Consider the following 18,829-nt stretch of genomic DNA (forward strand, 5'->3'; position numbering starts at 1 on the left):
AGTTCATGCTCACTTATGAGTGTCATTCTTGTTCCTTCATTTAGACTCCAAATTTGTGACTTGTTCCATCAACAACTCCATTGAAAGACAGTTTAATCTGTGAGCATCCTGCTCCTGCCCAAATCTGACCAGAACTGTCATGAATATTTGTAATTCTGTGACTAGGGGAATGTAGCACAAGGGTTCAACCTCTATGATGTCTTCTCAACCTACTTATCTGTTACCTGCCTGAACTCACCTCTGAGTGCTTGTTGTACCTTGCATTGTTGAGCAGATGCAGAATTGCAGGTTTGCAACCCTCTTCATTATTCCTGTACCATATGCAGATCCATTGTCGCTGTATCCCTACCGGATGAATATGCCTTTTCTTCCTTGTACAATTGCAACCTGTCAAAATAGGATTCAGTCTCCCCAGCCCTCACAAGATCTATACGAATCTACCATCATGCTTTATGACACCCCATATTCTGACCCCCCTTGTAACGACATTCAGGGCACACTGCCTCCAGAACAACCATTAGTAATTTTGGCACCCAGACCAACATGTCTTACGTCAATGCACGATCCGCAAGCACAACCCCACCCAAGCGCTGCACTGTGGCAGATAATTCTCAAGTGACAAGTGAGTTTGATATTTTCAAAGTGTAGTTGCAAGACTGGTGGCAGAAGTGTCAACAGAAGAAGCTGCACCATCCATTTTTGATGATAGACCATCTGGCATTGTACGAGGACAATCACTAATCTGTTGTCAGCCCAAAGGCATCAGAGGCAAAATCATGAGTTCAGAGGTTAGATTGGCAAGCAGGAGGCGGATACTGAGCAGTAATGCACATTTGGGCCACTTTCAGGACAACATGCATGACAAGATGAGCTATGTGATTGACAGATGTTGAACTCTTATAGGGGAATTGGGCATACATTGAACATTGAATGATAAGGGGAAGGTCATGTATGGCAGGTGAGCGAAGTGGTTTGTGAGCTGTGATGTCATCAGGGATAGATGAACGGTACATGCAAACTAGTGGAGAGGGTTTTTTCTCTTTGGCGATTAATGCTTATGTCGACCTACGCACCTGCGCGAATCGCAAATCAGACAACCAAGCTGTGATTTTGAGGTCTTGTGTATACGACATCTGATCATAACGTATGATACACGATTCATGCTGTAGCTATCGTCCAGCGACAGGTTTGGGCGTACAATGTCCGTCTTTAACTTATCTACAATATGAACCGGCTCGTCATCGGGGTATCTCCTGAAGTCTTATTGCCTTACTCCGTTCAGCCTGCCAGACCTATGTTATCGTATGAACAAATCTACTTTGCAGAGTCGATCTCATCATCTCCCCCATCGTCCGACACGTCATCATCATCATCGTCTTCTCCGTCATCTGCATCCGCAGCATCGTCCGAGCCGCCATTGTCATCTCCATCATCATCGTCTTCGCCTCCGTTGTCATCAACGTCGTCGTTGTCCTCATCGTCATCTCCTGAATTGTCCCCATCGTCTCCTGTATCATCCTCATCCTCATCTCCAGAGTCATCGGAATCATCATTTCCAGAGTCATCCGAATCATCATCGTCGTCGTCATCATCATCGTCGCCCGAGTTCGAGTCGCCGCCATCGTCAGCGAGCGATCCGCCATTGTCGGGAATAGCGCTCGCTGCTGCCCCAGAGACCGAGAGGGAGCCAGTGGGTTGGGGGATCGCTCCTCCCGCACTGACAGAGCTGCAGTCTGCGAAAACGGTGACGACCGCATCGGCTGCGTCTCCCGCAACGGTTGGTGTGGCAGCTGACGAGGGGTCATCATCTCCGGTGTCGTCGGTGTCGTTATCATCCACACTGGTATCAAGGGTATCGCCAGTGTTGTCGGTGTCGTTGGTGGCAGCGTTGTCAGTGTCGTCGGTATCGTCGTCGTCGTCGTCGGTGGAAGTGAATGCTTCAGACCCGATAGGTGTAGCAGCGTCTCCTGCATTGACGTCAGATGCCGGGTTTGTGGCGACGGTAGCAGCTGTGTCGGTGTCGGGGTCGGTGACATCGCCGCCACTTGCGAAATCAGGGAGTGTAGTCGTGCGATTACACGCCGCAATCAGATTCGACACAGTGAGATCGGTCCCATTCGCTCCTTTTCCAAACGAGTTGGCGGGGGTCGAACCGTTGAAGGGGGGTTGTTCAAGATGAGGATGTTGGACGGGGCTAGTCGGGTTCCCAGTATAGTTGGAAGGAGAATGGGTGATGCCGTCACGAGCGAGAGGATGTGTGTCTCCAGTCCGAGCTTGAAGAGGACGAGAATGGACGCCTGTCATGGAGATGTCAGCTTGAGCTTGAGTCTACTTGGGGTATGGTAAGGGGGGTGTACTCACCCTGGGCAGCGAGAAGGGAGAGGATGGTAAAAGCGAGTTTGAACTGCATAATGAGTGACTAGTACTTTCTACTTGCTGGGACAGATTTTGGACAACGACGCTGACGTTGTTATGGGTGGGAATGTGAGTTGGGATTGGATTATTGACTTCGTTTGCCTCGACTATACGATAGCTTATGTACCCAGTTCCATCTGATCATAATCAACAGGGATAGCGATTCCCCCTGATGTTGAATCTGAAACAAACGCGAGTGTATCTACCCCTCTCCGTCAATCCTTATCCTACTGACTTCTCCTGATTCTACGTCATCCTAAAGGTGATCTAAGCGGAAATACCATAGTGTGTTCAATCACCCCGCAATCGACTATGGACACCTGCTCTTATCACCTTGATCAACTTCCAAACATCCCCTTGCGAAAGGCAGTTTTGAGGGCCGCGGCCCCACTCCAGCCCCCTGCCGCCAGACAGAGTGTCACCTTGGATTATACGATCGATTGCGTCGAAATGACAGGCAGGGCTTCGGCCTCGATAATCCGTTGGCGATCGAGATAACCGTCACGGTACCCCTGGTTGTCAAAGGCACACCTAAAGGGCCCCCTTGGAGATCACCTCGGAGACCGATGGGATGTCGGAAGGAGACTTGGCAAAGGCAATCGATCATTGTTTAACAGTCACAGATTAGATGCCTCTGATACGACTCGTTTCATGTCGTTTACAAACTGGACTTCCTAGTATCCCCTTTCACACCACCACACGGTAGATGGCTGTCCCATTTGACGTTGATGTCGGTGGTCTAAAGGGCTCGTACGGCGATTATTTAGTTCATCCTGCAGGTCCTGTTGTGTGTGGTAAATCTGTAACTGGGAGCTAGATGAGCAGACTAACTACCCTTGCACTACCGTGAAGAATCGTATTTGTATTGTATATGCGTACATGCCAAGTCGAGTCGATGGAGAATGACTACAACACCATTCCCATCCCTGTCACACCGACCAGGATCAAGCCGAACATTCCCCATGTTGCGCCGCACTCTATCTTCCTACGCGCTCCACTAGAACTAGAAGTAGTACCATTGGACGTGTTCGTCCCGGGTGCCGGCGCCGCTCCCGTTGACAAACCCTTCGTGATCAGCCATGGTGGTACACTCCCAATGACCGGTTCATAAGTGTTTGGTGTTGTGGTATTATCGTCTCCGGCCCAACACCATGTGTCGAAGCACTCTTGACAATCTGCGGTTCGATTCGACGAAGAATAGTCAAAGGCTCGATCGGACAGTGCGCACGCAAAGCATTTAGGCCAAGTGGGTACTGTGCCGTTAAGAGTCAAAGATCGCATACCGTTGAGCATGGACTGTGTAGCCTCTTCATTTGAGTACTCGAGTTGGTACTAAATAACAGGTAACATGTCAGCGAGGGCTTCATCTTGATGAAACCAATTGGCTTTCAGACTCACAGTGGAAGTGTTGGCGGCATAGCTCCAAGGGTAGCTGGGGACGTAAATGATCAAAGGTGTCGTTGTATCGTTACAACCAAAGAAGGTTGGTCGGGTGTTGTATCCACCGTTGATGAAACCATTCTCAGAAGGGACCTCTGGCATCCGCACTTGTGTATCCGTTCGCTCCGCAAGGATCTTGGCTCGTTCAAAGGTCGTCCGAAGGGCGGTTCCGTTCGGCCAGATGTAAGTGGAGTCGTAAGACGAGTCAAAAGCGACAATGGCGTCGACATTTCGGGAGGGAACAAGCAGGGGTTCGATGGGGATGTTCTGGTTAGTCTCGCCTGCATCAACAAGTGTGATGTACTCCAGGTCGGCGATCTGGAAATGAGTTAGTTAGCACAAGTCCTGGAATACAATGGCCCAAGCGAATCTCTGTGTAGGATAACGTGTATGCTTGCTTACCGGGTTCTCGCCCTGATTGTAGTGCGCAAAGCTGTTCGGTATCCTTGCTACATCATACTGATCCTGTCCCAAGTCTATCAGGAAACCCTTTATCAGATCCGTCAACAGGCCGCTCTCAGACGAATTGATCTGTAGCAGAGCACCATTGAACAGTGTGGCTGAGGATCCCATAATGAAGCTACAGATAACCATTAGCTGAATCTGCCATATGGCATTAGAATGGCATGAAGTTCGACTCACGACATTTGATCGAAGCCTTTCCAGCAAGTACCGTTTGCCGAACCGTTATTTAACTCGCTGCCGAGGTATTCGAGCGAAGTGAAAGCGCCAGCGACTTTGGTGGTCGATCCGAAAGCCCATGCTCCGAATTCATACGGCGTGTATTCCCAGACCGTTGCGTTCTCGGCAATGACAAGCTCTCCAGCTTCTCGTCTGTTCGATGATGTGTCAGCTGAGCTCTTGTTCACTGCGGAGAGATGCACCAAGGATCACTTACTCGGCTGCAATTATGATTGGCATGGGGAGAGCAGCATTGCCCAGGGCTGGTACGACGGATGGAAGTGATGAAAAGGTGAGGTTGGGATTATTACCGATATGATACTGTTCTGGCAGGACATGTGACGCGATAGCTAGACCCCAGAGATCCGTTAATTGGGTTGGGAATCCTGCGTCGCTCTTTGCGTTGGTTTCGGTGTACAGCTCTGTGTAGAAGCTGACCTTGTCGTCGTCGGGGAGGATGAGGTTGGAGTCGAGATTCCACAGCTGCGTACGATACTCCAATGTTCAGCGACGAGATCTTGTCGAGTACAACAGCGGATGCAACGGCGAGCAGCAGGACGACCAATCTACTCACACTTGTGATGAGATCAATCGGTAATGGTCCTCCATTCGCCATGAAAGATCCGGTAGCCCAACTACCTCCACTCAATCCGGCCCAGTAAGTCACACCGTCCAACCAGCCTCCCAGTCCACTTGCAGCGGCTTCCGAACTACCATTCATCGTCGCCATGATTCCGCCCAGCCCAGTTCTACAACCACAACCATCGTCAGCGATGTCCTCCGCGCGATTAAGAACGACGAGACCTCTACACAAAGACACTCACAACATCGCCCGATAACCACCTCCCGCCAAGGCTACGCCGATCGTCGGTGTTCTCGGTGGATTTGTCAGTCCATGTGCAGTCAGTTGTGAACTGATCAATGGACTTGTGATCTTCTCTCTTGCAGCGATGAAGCTTTGTTCACCAGAAGACAAACCGGTCTATAGTACCAGAGCAAACGATATCGTTAGCTTTACGTTACCCGTACCGCTCAAAGGGAAATTTTAAGACTTACTGTTGCATTTCTGATCCAGGTGAAATCGGTAGGACAAGTGACTTGGTATGGTTTGTATGATGTGTCGAGCAGTGCTCTGATGTCCAGCTCTGCAGGTGCAGCGGGAGCGGCGATTGCTGCTGTGGTGGCGAGAGCGACACCGAGGGCGAGCGGCAACATGGTTCGCGGCGCGAGGTGCAAATAACAGGCAAGGTTGGTGGTAGTACTATTACTAGTCGTATGCAGATGCGGATAGCAGTTGAGGTGGTTTTGACTAGTAGGAGAAACAAGGACTCGTCCAAATCGGAATGATGTCCAAATGCAGATGCAAACTCAAAGTCAGACGACCGGACTGTCAGACTATAAACCAATGTAGGAGGAGAGATCGTCTGTCTTCTTGGCTTTTGGTTTGGTGTGATGTCAGACGTTCAAAGGATTTCCGAAGCACACTTTCTTATACGACTGCGGCTTGTATTTCTTTCTTTCTTTGGTTTCTTCGGGCAGTAGATCTCGTTGCTTGCGAAGTGCGAGATGAACACTACCGGGGCCCGAATGTTTTGGTATACGTCGGTCAGGTTTGAGATGTTATCGTAAAGGTCATGCAGAGATATCGAGAACGACAGGAAAGATATCCCGTCGTCATTCCATTCCATTGACTCGGCGCAGCACAGGTTGAGGTTGTATTTGTCACTATGCGATCATCCCATTGCAATTGCCGCGAAGGTTGTCAGGATGACTTATGCATCTTTCACCGTGCGCACTACAACTTAAAATTCAGAGACTACGCAGTCGCATGGTGAGCATCGGTGTTCGCAAAGGCACGTGACACACCATCTTACGTAATAAACGCGGCGGTGGAGGTGGTCCATGCATTAAATGAGCGACGAGCATAGCATTGGCGCACGGTGTCTCGGTTTCCCCGTTGCTATACATGGCCTACACATTCGCCAGCTTTGCCAGCTATCATCCTCTGGACTTTCTTCGCCACTCTTCCCTTGTCTTGTCTTCGAATTGGATCAGCTTCGAGGCAAACATACTTCAGGTGGCATACCCACTTCGACATGTCCACTGAAGAAGAGGAACACATCAACGAACCAGCCGCAAGAGGTCAAGAGCCAATACAAATCGTACAATCGGAGAAGCTTAAAGGATCTGTCGCCGCTACACTTCCAGCCGAAGTCATACAATGCATCTGCGTACAGCTCACCCTTATCATCCCCGCCGGTACTTTACCTCCTCTCCCTCTAGAGTCCAATAAGCGGTACTGGGTCGGCGAGGTCAACAATGATAGATTGAGCCACGAGGAGATAGCGACATGTAAGCGATTCTTGGTCAGGCAAGCTCTCTACGACATCTCCAGAGTCTGTAAGCACTGGTGGAACGCCGTCAAGGCGTTGAAGATGGGAGACGAAGTTATCATAATCGGAAACAGGGATATGAGAGTGAGTACATAGGGTAGAACGCGATTCGACCGGATGTTGATGTGCATGCTCTGCTTAAACAGCGCGCCACAAAGAATCCCTCCAGCTGGTTCACACTGTCACCAGGACGTTCCTTTTCGCTCACCGTCACGTCGGAAATCTTTCACCTTATGAAACTGCTTGAAGCTCTTTCTGCGCATTCACGACCGATCAACATCCGGAAGTTTACCCTGCTTCACAACCATGCGCCATCAGAAGACAACGACTATGGGTCAAATCTGGATCATGCATTTGGCCTTGTTGCCCCGGAAGAAGTGCATATCGGCTTTTACTCTGGAGGGATGATTTTGGACCAGCGGACACTCGACGAGATAGCCACCACACTCCGAAAGTCACACTCTCGAAATGGGGGATCACGAACATGGCGTAAACCTCTCAACCCAAAAGGAACGATCAAGAGTGTGCATCCATGGTGGCGCGATCGGACAACGTGGGGTTCTCGCCTCTTCGGCCGCATGTTGAGATCTTGGCAAGGAACAACCAAACGTTTGACAATTCGAGCAAATGATATTCTAGATCCACCACCTGAAGTAAGTCAGTTGCTTTGAGTGAGACGTACTGATACTTAAGCACTGTAGCTGAAAGCTGCCATTACGTCGGGTGTGCTCCGTCATTTCGATTACCATATTGAACCTGGTCCCGACACCGGCGACATCTACCTAGCTCTGGGAATACCGCGATGGTCCTCCTATCTTCGCGAAGCCAGCGAAGTTATATACCCTGTCGTGACATGGGACTTGCAGGCGCCTTTAGGCTCAACACGTAGTCATGAAGTACACGAGCATACTGCGAAAGACGATCACGAAATCGGGCCACTCGAATGGACGATATATATTCGCTCCGAAGAATGGCTCGCACACAAGGGATCTTACCATATAGGAACACCAAGACCATGGGAGGGCAGCACCGAGGATATGTGCGAAGCGATAGCAGATTTCATTCTTGACGAGACCGAACATTGGGCTGGACCGTATAACGCACCAACAATGAGCAACAAACAATTGCTCGACGAGATGATATTCCAGGTATTAGGACGACCTTCTCGACGGCGGAAAGGGTCCCTACAGTCCTTTCTACGAAAGGTTGGCTTGAGATCAGGTCCATCAAAAGAATCGGTGGAACCCAATCAAGCGATCATTCGTACGCTTCAAACCCTTGAAACGATGAAAGAGGAGTTATACATCAACGGAGAAGTTCGAAACGAAATGATCTGGGATGATTTGCGCGAGCAATACGTTCGTATGTGGGTGAGGGAGAGGAGCGATGAGCAGAGGGAGGCGATCATAGGGAGATTAGAGGAGGTGTTCAAAGCTCGACATCTCTATGCAAGGATGAACTGGCCGATTCGTAATGAGTCAATGTCAGGAGTGAGGATCGTAGCGGAGCCGACAAAGATCCTTTAGTCTGCATGATGGTAGTAGATGACTTTACTTTAGATTCATCTTGACTGGTAAGTATGCAACGAGATGTATGAGGGAAAGACGAAGACAAGTGGCCAGACAGGATGTATAGTTTGCCTCTATTCTCTTATCTTATCGCTGGTGGCGGTATCAGAGAGAAATGTCGAATTACACGTCAGCGGGAGGGAGAATAGGCGATCGGAAATGTTGAGAAGTTGGGTTAACGTTGCACCGATTCGCAACAACAAAAGGTCGATGGCTCCTGTCCATTCAACATTTGTGACTTTGTCTCTCAACTTCACAGACACTATCTCTCTCCAACCCCTCCAAACATCAAACATGCGAGCCGCGACTCTCACTTCTCGTTTCACAGCGAGCTGTTCTCGTACCAACGTCGCTTATTCTCTCATCGCACCATCGCTAGCCCGATCATACGCTTCATCGCCCTACCAACCCCCTCCTCCACCCACTTCCGCCAAACCGTCACTCAACATCCCCTCTTCGTCTGGCGGACCTCAAGCTCCCTTGGAATATTGTTCGTCGCTTGTTCAGAGATTAGATCCGGAAGCTTGGTTATGTTCGTATTTCTGGCCAAAGAGGGAGAGGAGTTGGTGGTTGGCTTATAGGGCGTTTAACGTGAGTAGGGCATCACTGTACCTCGTCTTCGTCTACTCTCGAAGAACAGTAAACCCATTTCCTCAAACACATGAATCGTCCAACATCGTGCCACCCTTGCACTTACGACGTAGATCGAAGCTGATTGACATGCGCACACGCACAGCTCGAACTCCATTCGATCAGCACAACGATCACTCAACCAGCTCTCGCTTCTATCCGATTCCAATTCTGGCGAGATGCGCTCAAAGCCATCTTCTCAAATAACTCAGATACGCCGATCCCACAACATCCAGTGGCGGTGCTGTTGGCTGAGACGAGGAGAAATAGACCGATTCAGAAGTATTATCTGAGTCAGATGATCGATGTTAGGGTGAGTTGGGGGAGAACGATATTCTCGTTCTGCCTTTTGCCAGGTCCAGTGAATGAACGATTGAGAGTTGGCTATCATATGTTCAATCACTGACTCTGACGTTTTGTATTGATATCGCTCGATAGGCTAAAACCCTCTCCTTACCTCCCTCCTCACCAACATTCGAATCCCACCTATCCACCTACACCCCCCTCTCTACCGCTCTTCTTCTCGGTCCACTCCCCCTCCTCCTCCCACCTTCCCACTCTACCACAGCGCACATCTCCCATACCCTCTCACATCTCTCTACGCTCCTCACGACCGTATCGTTACTTCGTAACTTACCCATCTTGATCTCGTCCAAGCGACAAATCAACATCCCATCCGATCTGGCGGAAAAACACTCTATAGTGGAAGAACAAGTTTTGAGAAAAGGAGCAGAAGCTACGGGGATTAGGGACGCTTGTTGGGATATAGGAACGAGAGGGATGGACGAGCTCATAACTGCGAGGAGGGATCTGAAAGAGACTGGAGGGAAGGTCGTGCCGAGTACTGTGATGCCTTTGTTCTTATCAGCTGTAAGTATCACTTCCCCCTCCCACCCCCTCCGGATTTGGTGATCTACATTCCAACACAGAGAGTTTCATTACCTCTTTCTACAATCAATACATGGACAGTGGTTAGTGGAACAATGTGCTGAGTAGACGATACGCATTCAGGTGCCGGCGGAAAACTATCTCAAACGATTGGAGAAACACGATTTCGACGTATTCCATCCCGATCTTATGAAACATGATTGGCAACTCGCTCCTAAGATATGGTGGAGATATCAGAATGGAAAGCTGTGATCGGGTTGGGTAAAGGTCATTTCTTCGGACAGGTATTACACTCGTTCGATAGGGCGAGTGGGATTATCTGTCAGAAAGAGATGTACGCACTGTGCATATGCATTTGCATCATCATTGCATCACCTCCTGCAGGCTGTTCACCGACAGTTGACTTTCGTCCTCTTTCAAGGCATCGAGGCTGCCAATATAATCGCAAGACATTTCGTCATAATCATGCATTATCAAGTTATACCTATATTGAGGCGCAGGTAGACCGTCGTGTCCATACTCATACTCCTCGAACAGGGTTATAGTATATCGAGGGTACCCCACCTCCTTCTCCATTCGTTCGTCACTCTCTTCAGCGTAACATACACCAACGCCCACCGAACATGTATCTATGCCCATGCAGTTCTATTCATTGTCCACCTCCCCACTTTACGGCCTCTTGGGCTTCTTGTTGACCTCTTCAGGCTTGACGGGGTGTAACATGACTTTTGTCGTATTTTGACCAGCGGGTGGAACACCTCCGTGACCCTTCGACCAATCGTATGAAAGAGCACTGAGGGAGAGCACAAAACACATTAGTCAAATGCTCGAACAAAGGGTGCTGTTGAGTAACATCGTAGACTCACTATGCGACGATCTCGTGTGTGTGGTTGAATGAAGTGGAGACGATAGGAGTACCGAACTGTGGTGGTCTAGCATCCGTATCTCCATTATTCAGCTCTTTACAACTGAAAGCTAAGACGTAAACCAATCGCGTCAGCTAAGCTCGTCACCAAAGATGGGGGAGAGGAGTGAGCTCACTCTTCAATTTTGTCCTCGCGATACCATCCCAGAATGTCAGACTTCCATCACTACCACCTGTACAGAATGTTCCTTGGACTTTGTGGAATGTGATGGCGTTGATAGCGAAGACGTGTTGGGATTGTGAGATGGCAGGTGTACCGGGCATACTGCCGGTGGGGATATCGTATCGATGACATTTGAATGAGTAGTTTTTCCTACAGGTCATAAGGTATAGGTTAGAATTCGTTCACATAAGCAGTGGAACAATCTGGAACCTACTTCTCATCACCACCCGGATATCTGCCAAGAGTCGTTTGTCAGTGCAAGGTCATATACATTTTCGCAGTTTCACTCACTGGATGGCGACACGTCCTTCTACACTGCCAACCGCATAAGCGTCTCCTGTTGGGAAACACTTGACCACCCGTGTTTGCCATTTCAACGGTGATTCGATGCTCTGCGTATTGCAACCAGTCAGCTAATTGACCACGATATCGCGATTGACAGCCCAGCTAACCTTGAAGATGGTCGTAGGACTAGAAAGGTTGACAACATGGATTTGGCGGTCTCCCGTCGCGCAGACCTGTTAGTGTCATCAGCAGACGTCCAAAGAATTTGAGAGGGGTCGCCACTCACAAGCATCGATTGTGCGACATCCAAGGCATATGCTCTATCTGATAATGTGATTGAGGCAATTGGGTTTGGTGATCTCAAATCCCAGTACTGCGACCGAAAGTGTTAGCTATTAAACCTACACGCTTCATAGAGCGCACAAAGCGCTTTAACATCGAGGAGCAGCCCTAGATGGTCTCAGTGGCCGACTCACCTTCAGCTGCTTATCCCATCCTGCTGTGATCAATACCGGTCCGCTCCCTGGAACTTCTGCATACTGAATACATTTTATAGGTGCATCGTGCTGAGCGACCTGTTGAGCTTGTTGCGTTTGGACATTGTACATCTGCGCTGCGTTATCGCATCCTGCTGAAAAGACGTATTGGCCATCCTACACGCCAGCACCAGACAAATGATCAGCTTGTCGTATCCATTATTGGTTGGCAGTGTCGTAGCCGAGATTCTAAGTGTGTACTTACCTTTGACCAAGTTAGATCAAGCACCGGCGCTTGATGTGAGTACATCGCCTTCCCCTGTGACTGTCCTTGGGAGTTGACATCGTACAATCGGACCTACAGTCCAGAAGACACCAGGATCAGCCAACAGACTCTTTGATATTATGGTCCAAAGCATTGAATTTAGCAAGTTTCCCGACTCACGTTGTTGTCCCAACTTCCCACCGCTAAGATATCGGCATTGGGGGAGAATTCGATCTGGGATATAGAGTCGGGGGGAGGGTTGACGAGCTCGATGTCTTTAGCGGGTGCTCTGAAGGAGCCGAGCATCGTGATTGAGGGAGGGGAGTAACGGAGGAAGGGGAAGGAGAATGTGGATGATGAGCTCTGTTGATAGCTAGACCTCTCGCTTTTCGAAGGTTTTGGTGGACGGGCTCTCTCTCAGGAGGACCTTGGTGAGTGAAATTTGGGTGAGTCGAGCGCTGCCTGTTATTGATATAGTAAGATGAACAGGATTAGAAGCCAAGGTCAGAAGTTGGTGTTGCTTGTGGATGTATGTTGAAACGAATCTCGCGTATGGTCGATTCTTCGGAATGGTGAGGGAGTGTGACCGTGGGAAAGTTGAACAAAAGTTGGTGAAATATCAACCTGGCAGATGACAAAGAAGGACGATAACATTACTTATCCCTCTCCATCTTTCTATTTGACTTTGCACACACATTGACGGAAACATAATGGCCTCACTCACCGAATTGTTCCAGTTCTTGGACTCACCGAACCCCTCTGCTCGACATTTGGCTTTGCAGAACCTTCTTGGTCATACACCCAAATCATCGCCGAACCGAAAGATCTTTGTACCTTCTTCGTTTGCCCCGACCACATCTGGACAGACCGCCAATGGAGCTGGTACGAATGGGGGTCTGTTGCCCGAGAAGAGAAAGGTGGGACAAGAGGAGGATGAGTTAAAAGTCAAGGCCCTGAAAGATCTGATGGTACTTTGTCGAGATCAAGCGGTAGGTTCGGCTTAACCAATGTCTTGGTGTGTATGGGACTGATGGCGGTTCGTGAAGGCCATCGCGCACGATGCTCTGTCGGCTTTGATCAACCTTTCTGATACACTCGCCGTCGCTAGACATCTAGTTGACGCCGAGTTTATGATCTGGATCGTTTCGTACACATCTGTGAGTGTCCCTCCCTTGTCACCTACCTCAGTCCACCTACTGACGTCGTGAGCTTGACAGTACACTACCTCTCCGCTCTCTCCTCTCACGTCGATGCTTTTGTCCAATATCACATCTCACACTTCCCTCGTCTCCTCCTTGACCAACCTTACCATCCCTCTCGTTCCCCTTCCCAAATCCAAACATTTCCCTCCATACTTCCTTCCTGCCTCTGCTTCATCATCGTCCACTATACATCCCGATTTCCGAGACCCCTCATACGGCCCTGTCAACGCAGAAGTGGGTCAGGAGGATGAACGAGATATCGAAGCTATCCGAGCTCTTGTACAAGCTTTCGAAGATGGTGCAGCGGAAGGTGTGACTGAGGGGAAAGGCAAACGAAAGGGAGATTGTCATTTCCTGGCATCGGTTTTCGCAAATATCTCAATGGCGCCCGCTACGCGTCAACTTCTTCTCGTCCCAAGACCACCGTTCCCTCAACCGTCTTCGGCAGAACCCTCAGAAGAGGACGAACCCTTGCTGTCAAAGATTGTGGTGTTCACGGAACATTCTGATACGATTAGAAGGGGAGGTGCGTTGGGATGTATCAAGAACTGTGCGATGGACAGGGGAAGTATGGGTTGGTTGTTGGCAAGTGAACGTGAGTCGAAACGGTGCTATCACATACTGTGATGCTCAGCTGATATCTGGGATGTATTGTAGATGACCGAGTTCGTCTCCCTTCTGACCCCACTAGAAAGGTCAAGGGCGTGGACGTTTTGCCTTGGGTGTTGAGTCCTTTGATGGGTCCGGAGGAGTACGACGATGATGTGAGTGGGCCAATTGTGGTCAATCGAGTGGAATTTGTCGCTAATTTATTGTTGTATCAACAGGAGATGGAGAAACTCCCTCCGACATTGCAATTCCTCCCGCCTACCAAGGAACGGGAGCGTGACACAGTCCTTCGGATGATGTGTATCGAAATCCTGCTTCTCCTATCTACCAGTGAGTTGCCCTTTATTGCTTCTGCAGTAAGCAGTAGAACCTAATAACTTGCCCGAACAGCTTTCACCGGACGAGAAGCGCTTCGAAATAGAGGAGCATACTATGTTGTTCGAGAAGCGCACAAAGTGGAGAAAGACCAACAGGTGAGCTAACCGATCTCTTTGTTACGGGACAATAGCTGACATGTACCATAGATTATCAACTCCATCGAGCGATTGGTTGGTCTGCTTCAGCGAGATGAGGGGCATGATACGAAGGCAGATCAGGTCGAGGAGCTTGTCAAAGTTGCCCCGAAGGAAGAGGACGAAGAGGACGAAGAGGACGACATGGACGTTGTCGAGGTGTAGATGGTTGTTGCTGCATACAAGCATAGATGCATCTAATAACATGCTCGAGAAGACGCTTTGAAAGCTTTATAGTCATAGTCAATATGACCTCTACGTTTGAAGGCAATGAAGCGGTATTTGATAGCATGCACGGGATATTGCCACAAATGGGTTTGAAGAGTGTCTGAGCGCGTGTCGGTTCAAAACAAGGCTCAACTTGCCGTTATTATCCCATTCTTTCCCTTTCTCATCTTCCAACTCACCACGATCCTTTTACATCCACTCTTCCATCCCATATTGACATACTTCTCGCGCGCCGCCACTCGTTTACGCACACGGATATCCACTCTCAATCGCATACTTGATCGTCTCGACAAGAATCCACAGGACGATCAGACAAAATGGCTCTTCCAGCCTCTTCCAACCCTATCACCTCTGTCCCGGACACCTCCTCATCTCCAATCACCTCTGTTCAACCGACCTCTTACTCCCCCTCTCCACTCTATCCTACCTCAACGAACCCACAATTACTCACAAGGCTCAACCTCGATTTGCGAGGGAGGATCTTCCCCGTCGAGAGGGAGACGTTGATGTTGTTGCCGGAAAGTGTGTTGTTGGGTCTCTTCCCACAAGGGTTGGTGTTGAGTAAGCCGGCAAGTTGGGAAGGTGCGGATGACGGAGTGTTCACTGTTGACGTGAGTGTTGCTTTCTGCTTACTATATTTTGAAGAGGGCGGGACACGGTAATTGCCTTTCGGAAGACCGAGCGGGTTGGCAACAAAGCATTGAGATCGAATTGTTCATGGACAGTGCTGACGTTGATTGACTTGTCCTATTCTCTCTCTGTTAATTGTTTCACCAATTGTCTTCCCTTTCTCCTAACCTTTTCATTTCGCTCTGGTCTACGGGTCCCTTCTCCCCGCTAACAGTTCGATCCGGACTGTTTCCAATACATTCTCGATTTCTGGTCTTCCGCCCAAACCCTATTCTACGGCACGCCCACCTCCCCCGGTCTATTCCACGCTCAACAAGCTATCCCCAACTCACCCTCTGACCCAACTTCGGACCTCTCCCAAAACCCCTTATTATCAAAACAGGCTATCATCGTCCTTCGGGAAGAGCTCGAATACTTCTCAATCACCAAACCTGGTGGATTGGCAAAGACCGATATCCCAACAGGACTGGCTAATGCTGAATTGAGAGCTATGAAGAAGAATTGTGGGAAAGCGTTGGAAGATAAGAAGTTGATCTTTGCGGCCTTGGAGAGAAATGTTGACAGTTCGTCGAATTTGGCTGAAAGACATTTGATCGACATGCTCTGTATGAGGTGAGTGTTGTAGACTATCGCGGTCGCCTCCCGTCTTTCTTCCACGAACACGGTATCCTTCCCCGCTTTCACTTCCTACCTCGTGTCTCTGCGTTTCTTATGCTGATTGCCCTACGCCCCTCCCGCAGCGGATTCAACCGTGACGACGAGTGGGGATTCCGAGCGTGCGAGCCCACCCGTAACGTCATCTCCTCCATGGCACTGGTCCTCCTCAAGACCGGTATCATCCACCCCGAGAAACCCGAAGACGGTACACTACCATACATTGATGCTCCTCAAATGAGCACTGCGCAAAAGCTGTTGTTGTTCTGGAGAAAGCCTGCTGTGAGTTAGCTAACCAGTCCCAGTACAGATTGAAGCTGATCATCTCTTCGGTGGACAGAGGAAATGCTGGTGGGACGGTGTGGAAGTTCAAGTTCCTGCTAGTACTACTTCCAAAAAGGGCGAAACTATGACCGTCAAAGTCTGGGCTAGACGAGTGTGGACTCTCGAGTTGTCTTTGGTGAGTTGCGCAGTGTCTTCAATCCCAGATGAGTTCAGTGCTGATGCGGTTGCGGTGTACAGATCTGAGCTGTGTTGTGTTGTATATTCCGTTCCGTCTCATTGCGTCTCCAAGTGTACTTCCTTCGAAACTCGATACCCATATATGCATTATACTTTGACCTGTACCAGGTGTTAGGCGTATCCAGTTCATCCTCTACCGAATCACACGAAATACACAACATTACGAGGTCCGCTAAGATGTCTGATCCTGCTCAAGGTTTTCTCCCTCTCACGACAAGACCAGGAGGCTGATATGGTTTATCAACTCCGAAGACTGGTAATCTCCCTTTGACTTCTGCGTGAACGTCGTCCAAGCCCGCGTCGGTCAGCACGGTTGAGAGTGTTTCGGTCGTGTAGGCTGGGTGGAAGTGGTTAGGGGCGTTGACAGAGCCATCGGGGAGGGTCTGCGAGGCAATTATATCAGTCTTGAGTTCTCACGTCGCGCTCCCCAGATATAAGACTGGTTCATCATAATGGAGTACCTGGGAGACGGTCGGGTGTGGAGGAGGAGGTGGTTCACAACTAACTCACTTTTGCATCGTTATTATAACCTTCACTTTCGTCCCTTCCAAATTCGGTAAACACAATCCATCCACCGGACTTTAACAACCCTACCACACCCTCCATGAAACTCTTGACATCATCCACATGATGCAATACCAAATTAGCAACGGCGACATCGAACCTGTTTCTGGGCGGGACGATCTTCCGCTCTGGATCATCTACAGTGGGTGATAACATAGGTTCGCGGGAATCGAATGCTTTTGGCGAGGAAGATGAGAGGCTGTGGAGTGAGTAGGTGAGTTTTGGATTGGAGGAAGGTGGGTGATGGGTTGAGAAAGAAGTGAGCATGGAAGGAGAGGTGTCGATAGCGTGGATGGTGGAGAAGTGATGGAGGAGGTTAGTGGTGACTGCTCCTGGGCCTGACATTTATACGATGGACAGATCAGCAACAGCTCGTGCTCGCTTCATGTCACACTTGATTGGTGATATTTGCACAATGCAGGACGACGAGAAGTGAAGTGAAATGATAATGGGATGTCTTGGTCTTGGGAAGGATCGCACTCACCACATCCAATCTCGAGCAAGTCCAACTTCGCAACATCTTCCTTGGTCAACCCTGCAGATGTCAAAGCATAGATTACGGTCTCCGTCGAGATCACCGCTGTTTCCTTGCTACATTGTCGAAACATTCGAAAGGTGAGGTGATCATCAGCAGCTGTACCTATGGTTTGGCCATCTTGACTATTATAAAGACGTTGAATGTGGCGTGGGTAATGTTGTAGGGGCGAAAGTATAGTGATCACTCACACACCAGGCATTGACATATAATCTCGTCCGGACCACAGATCGTCTCCTTGTCCATGTGTATGACCGTGTTCATGTGAATGTCCTTGTCCATGATCATGGCCGTGGCATTGATGTTGATGTTGGTGTTGGTGGTCGTGTAGGTGTCCAGGTTGGTCTCGTTCTCCTTGTACGTGTTCGTGTTCGTGCTCGTCTTCGTCGGGCGGGTGTTGATGATTATGACCATGGTCATGAACACATTGATGAGCGTGTTGTTCCTCGGTATGGTTCGACATCTTGATCTGTGTTATGCTGTATTACATGACGTCCAAGATTCCATTTCACGCCGCTCCATAGGTGATTTATATACCTTGTACGAGCGGACGTCCTCCACTCTGTTGGACTGATGCGCGGGTACCGACCGGCGCCCGAACGGCGCACTGTCGCCACGCCAAGCCAGCGCCTTGCGGGGTGCCACGATACAATGAATGCATCGCGGATTCGCCTACGGCAACATGCAATCAGTTTGTCGCGAACAAGGCTTTGCATATGTAATCAGCCAGTATGGCAGTCCATGCTCAGCTACAATGCTACAGAGACAGAAGAGGAATATCTGATCAGCCTATTGGATCTGATGTGGTGTGATGGTCTGGCACAATGTAGGTGGGTGGCTGAGACATGCAACGAGTGGCTGTTAATGGTGCTCCGATTCCTATTATGCTTGCCATAAGTTGTTCTTTTGTGACCAGGGGAATGTAACAAAAGTTTGTGATGTCCATAATGTCTTCCTACCCCTATATAGTTGTTACCTGTTTGAACTACTGTCACGACCGTATACCGATAATCGCGAACATGCCACAAAACTCGTCGTAATTCATAAAACCTCGACGCGTTTATACGAACTTAGAACTATCACATCGTCGTACCGCGAATCTTAGATCTTTACCAATACATGTGAGTCCAGAATATGGCCTTGCAGCAATTGGCAACCGGGAACATGAACATAACCGAGAACAAGCGAGAATCGCAAAGGGATATAGATGAAGGAACAACCGTAGTCAAGAGAACAAACCCCCA

The 18,829-nt window shown here is 49.4% G+C and overlaps 7 protein-coding genes across 7 annotated transcripts; 4 read left to right on the forward strand and 3 right to left on the reverse strand.

Annotated features, from left to right (window-relative positions):
• Positions 1-3,321: 3,321 nt before the first annotated feature.
• CI109_105322 (phospholipase B) lies at positions 3,322-5,751 on the reverse strand (the record flags this gene model as incomplete). The annotated part of the gene is made up of 8 exons (XM_032006152.1): positions 3,322-3,747; positions 3,814-4,173; positions 4,258-4,435; positions 4,498-4,689; positions 4,754-5,019; positions 5,111-5,285; positions 5,361-5,518; positions 5,593-5,751. The coding sequence occupies 8 exons, from the start codon at positions 5,749-5,751 to the stop codon at positions 3,322-3,324; spliced, it is 1,914 nt and encodes a 637-aa protein (XP_031859546.1).
• Positions 5,752-6,364: 613 nt separating this feature from the next.
• Positions 6,365-8,455, forward strand: CI109_105323 (uncharacterized protein; the record flags this gene model as incomplete). Its single annotated transcript, XM_032006153.2, has 4 exons — positions 6,365-6,367; positions 6,465-7,013; positions 7,076-7,582; positions 7,631-8,455. The coding sequence occupies 4 exons, from the start codon at positions 6,365-6,367 to the stop codon at positions 8,453-8,455; spliced, it is 1,884 nt and encodes a 627-aa protein (XP_031859547.2).
• Positions 8,456-8,791: 336 nt separating this feature from the next.
• CI109_105324 (uncharacterized protein) lies at positions 8,792-10,267 on the forward strand (the record flags this gene model as incomplete). The annotated part of the gene is made up of 4 exons (XM_032006154.1): positions 8,792-9,088; positions 9,234-9,440; positions 9,566-9,997; positions 10,139-10,267. The coding sequence occupies 4 exons, from the start codon at positions 8,792-8,794 to the stop codon at positions 10,265-10,267; spliced, it is 1,065 nt and encodes a 354-aa protein (XP_031859548.1).
• Positions 10,268-10,684: 417 nt separating this feature from the next.
• Positions 10,685-12,435, reverse strand: CI109_105325 (uncharacterized protein; the record flags this gene model as incomplete). Its single annotated transcript, XM_032006155.1, has 10 exons — positions 10,685-10,808; positions 10,882-10,990; positions 11,057-11,253; positions 11,318-11,338; positions 11,395-11,495; positions 11,556-11,621; positions 11,675-11,761; positions 11,865-12,041; positions 12,130-12,222; positions 12,310-12,435. The coding sequence occupies 10 exons, from the start codon at positions 12,433-12,435 to the stop codon at positions 10,685-10,687; spliced, it is 1,101 nt and encodes a 366-aa protein (XP_031859549.1).
• Positions 12,436-12,839: 404 nt separating this feature from the next.
• CI109_105326 (uncharacterized protein) lies at positions 12,840-14,617 on the forward strand (the record flags this gene model as incomplete). Its single annotated transcript, XM_032006156.1, has 7 exons — positions 12,840-13,118; positions 13,176-13,286; positions 13,347-13,926; positions 13,989-14,095; positions 14,159-14,270; positions 14,331-14,413; positions 14,465-14,617. The coding sequence occupies 7 exons, from the start codon at positions 12,840-12,842 to the stop codon at positions 14,615-14,617; spliced, it is 1,425 nt and encodes a 474-aa protein (XP_031859550.1).
• Positions 14,618-14,997: 380 nt separating this feature from the next.
• On the forward strand, positions 14,998-16,492 carry CI109_105327 (uncharacterized protein; the record flags this gene model as incomplete). The annotated part of the gene is made up of 5 exons (XM_032006157.1): positions 14,998-15,291; positions 15,525-15,922; positions 16,051-16,246; positions 16,305-16,424; positions 16,487-16,492. 5 exons carry the CDS (start codon positions 14,998-15,000, stop codon positions 16,490-16,492), a joined length of 1,014 nt encoding a protein of 337 aa, XP_031859551.1.
• Positions 16,493-16,677: 185 nt separating this feature from the next.
• Positions 16,678-18,048, reverse strand: CI109_105328 (uncharacterized protein; the record flags this gene model as incomplete). Its single annotated transcript, XM_032006158.1, has 4 exons — positions 16,678-16,869; positions 16,997-17,388; positions 17,535-17,641; positions 17,777-18,048. 4 exons carry the CDS (start codon positions 18,046-18,048, stop codon positions 16,678-16,680), a joined length of 963 nt encoding a protein of 320 aa, XP_031859552.1.
• Positions 18,049-18,829: the final 781 nt, after the last annotated feature.

Source organism: Kwoniella shandongensis, chromosome 9 (genome assembly GCF_008629635.2).
Source record: "Kwoniella shandongensis chromosome 9, complete sequence".
NCBI lineage: Eukaryota > Fungi > Basidiomycota > Tremellomycetes > Tremellales > Cryptococcaceae > Kwoniella > Kwoniella shandongensis.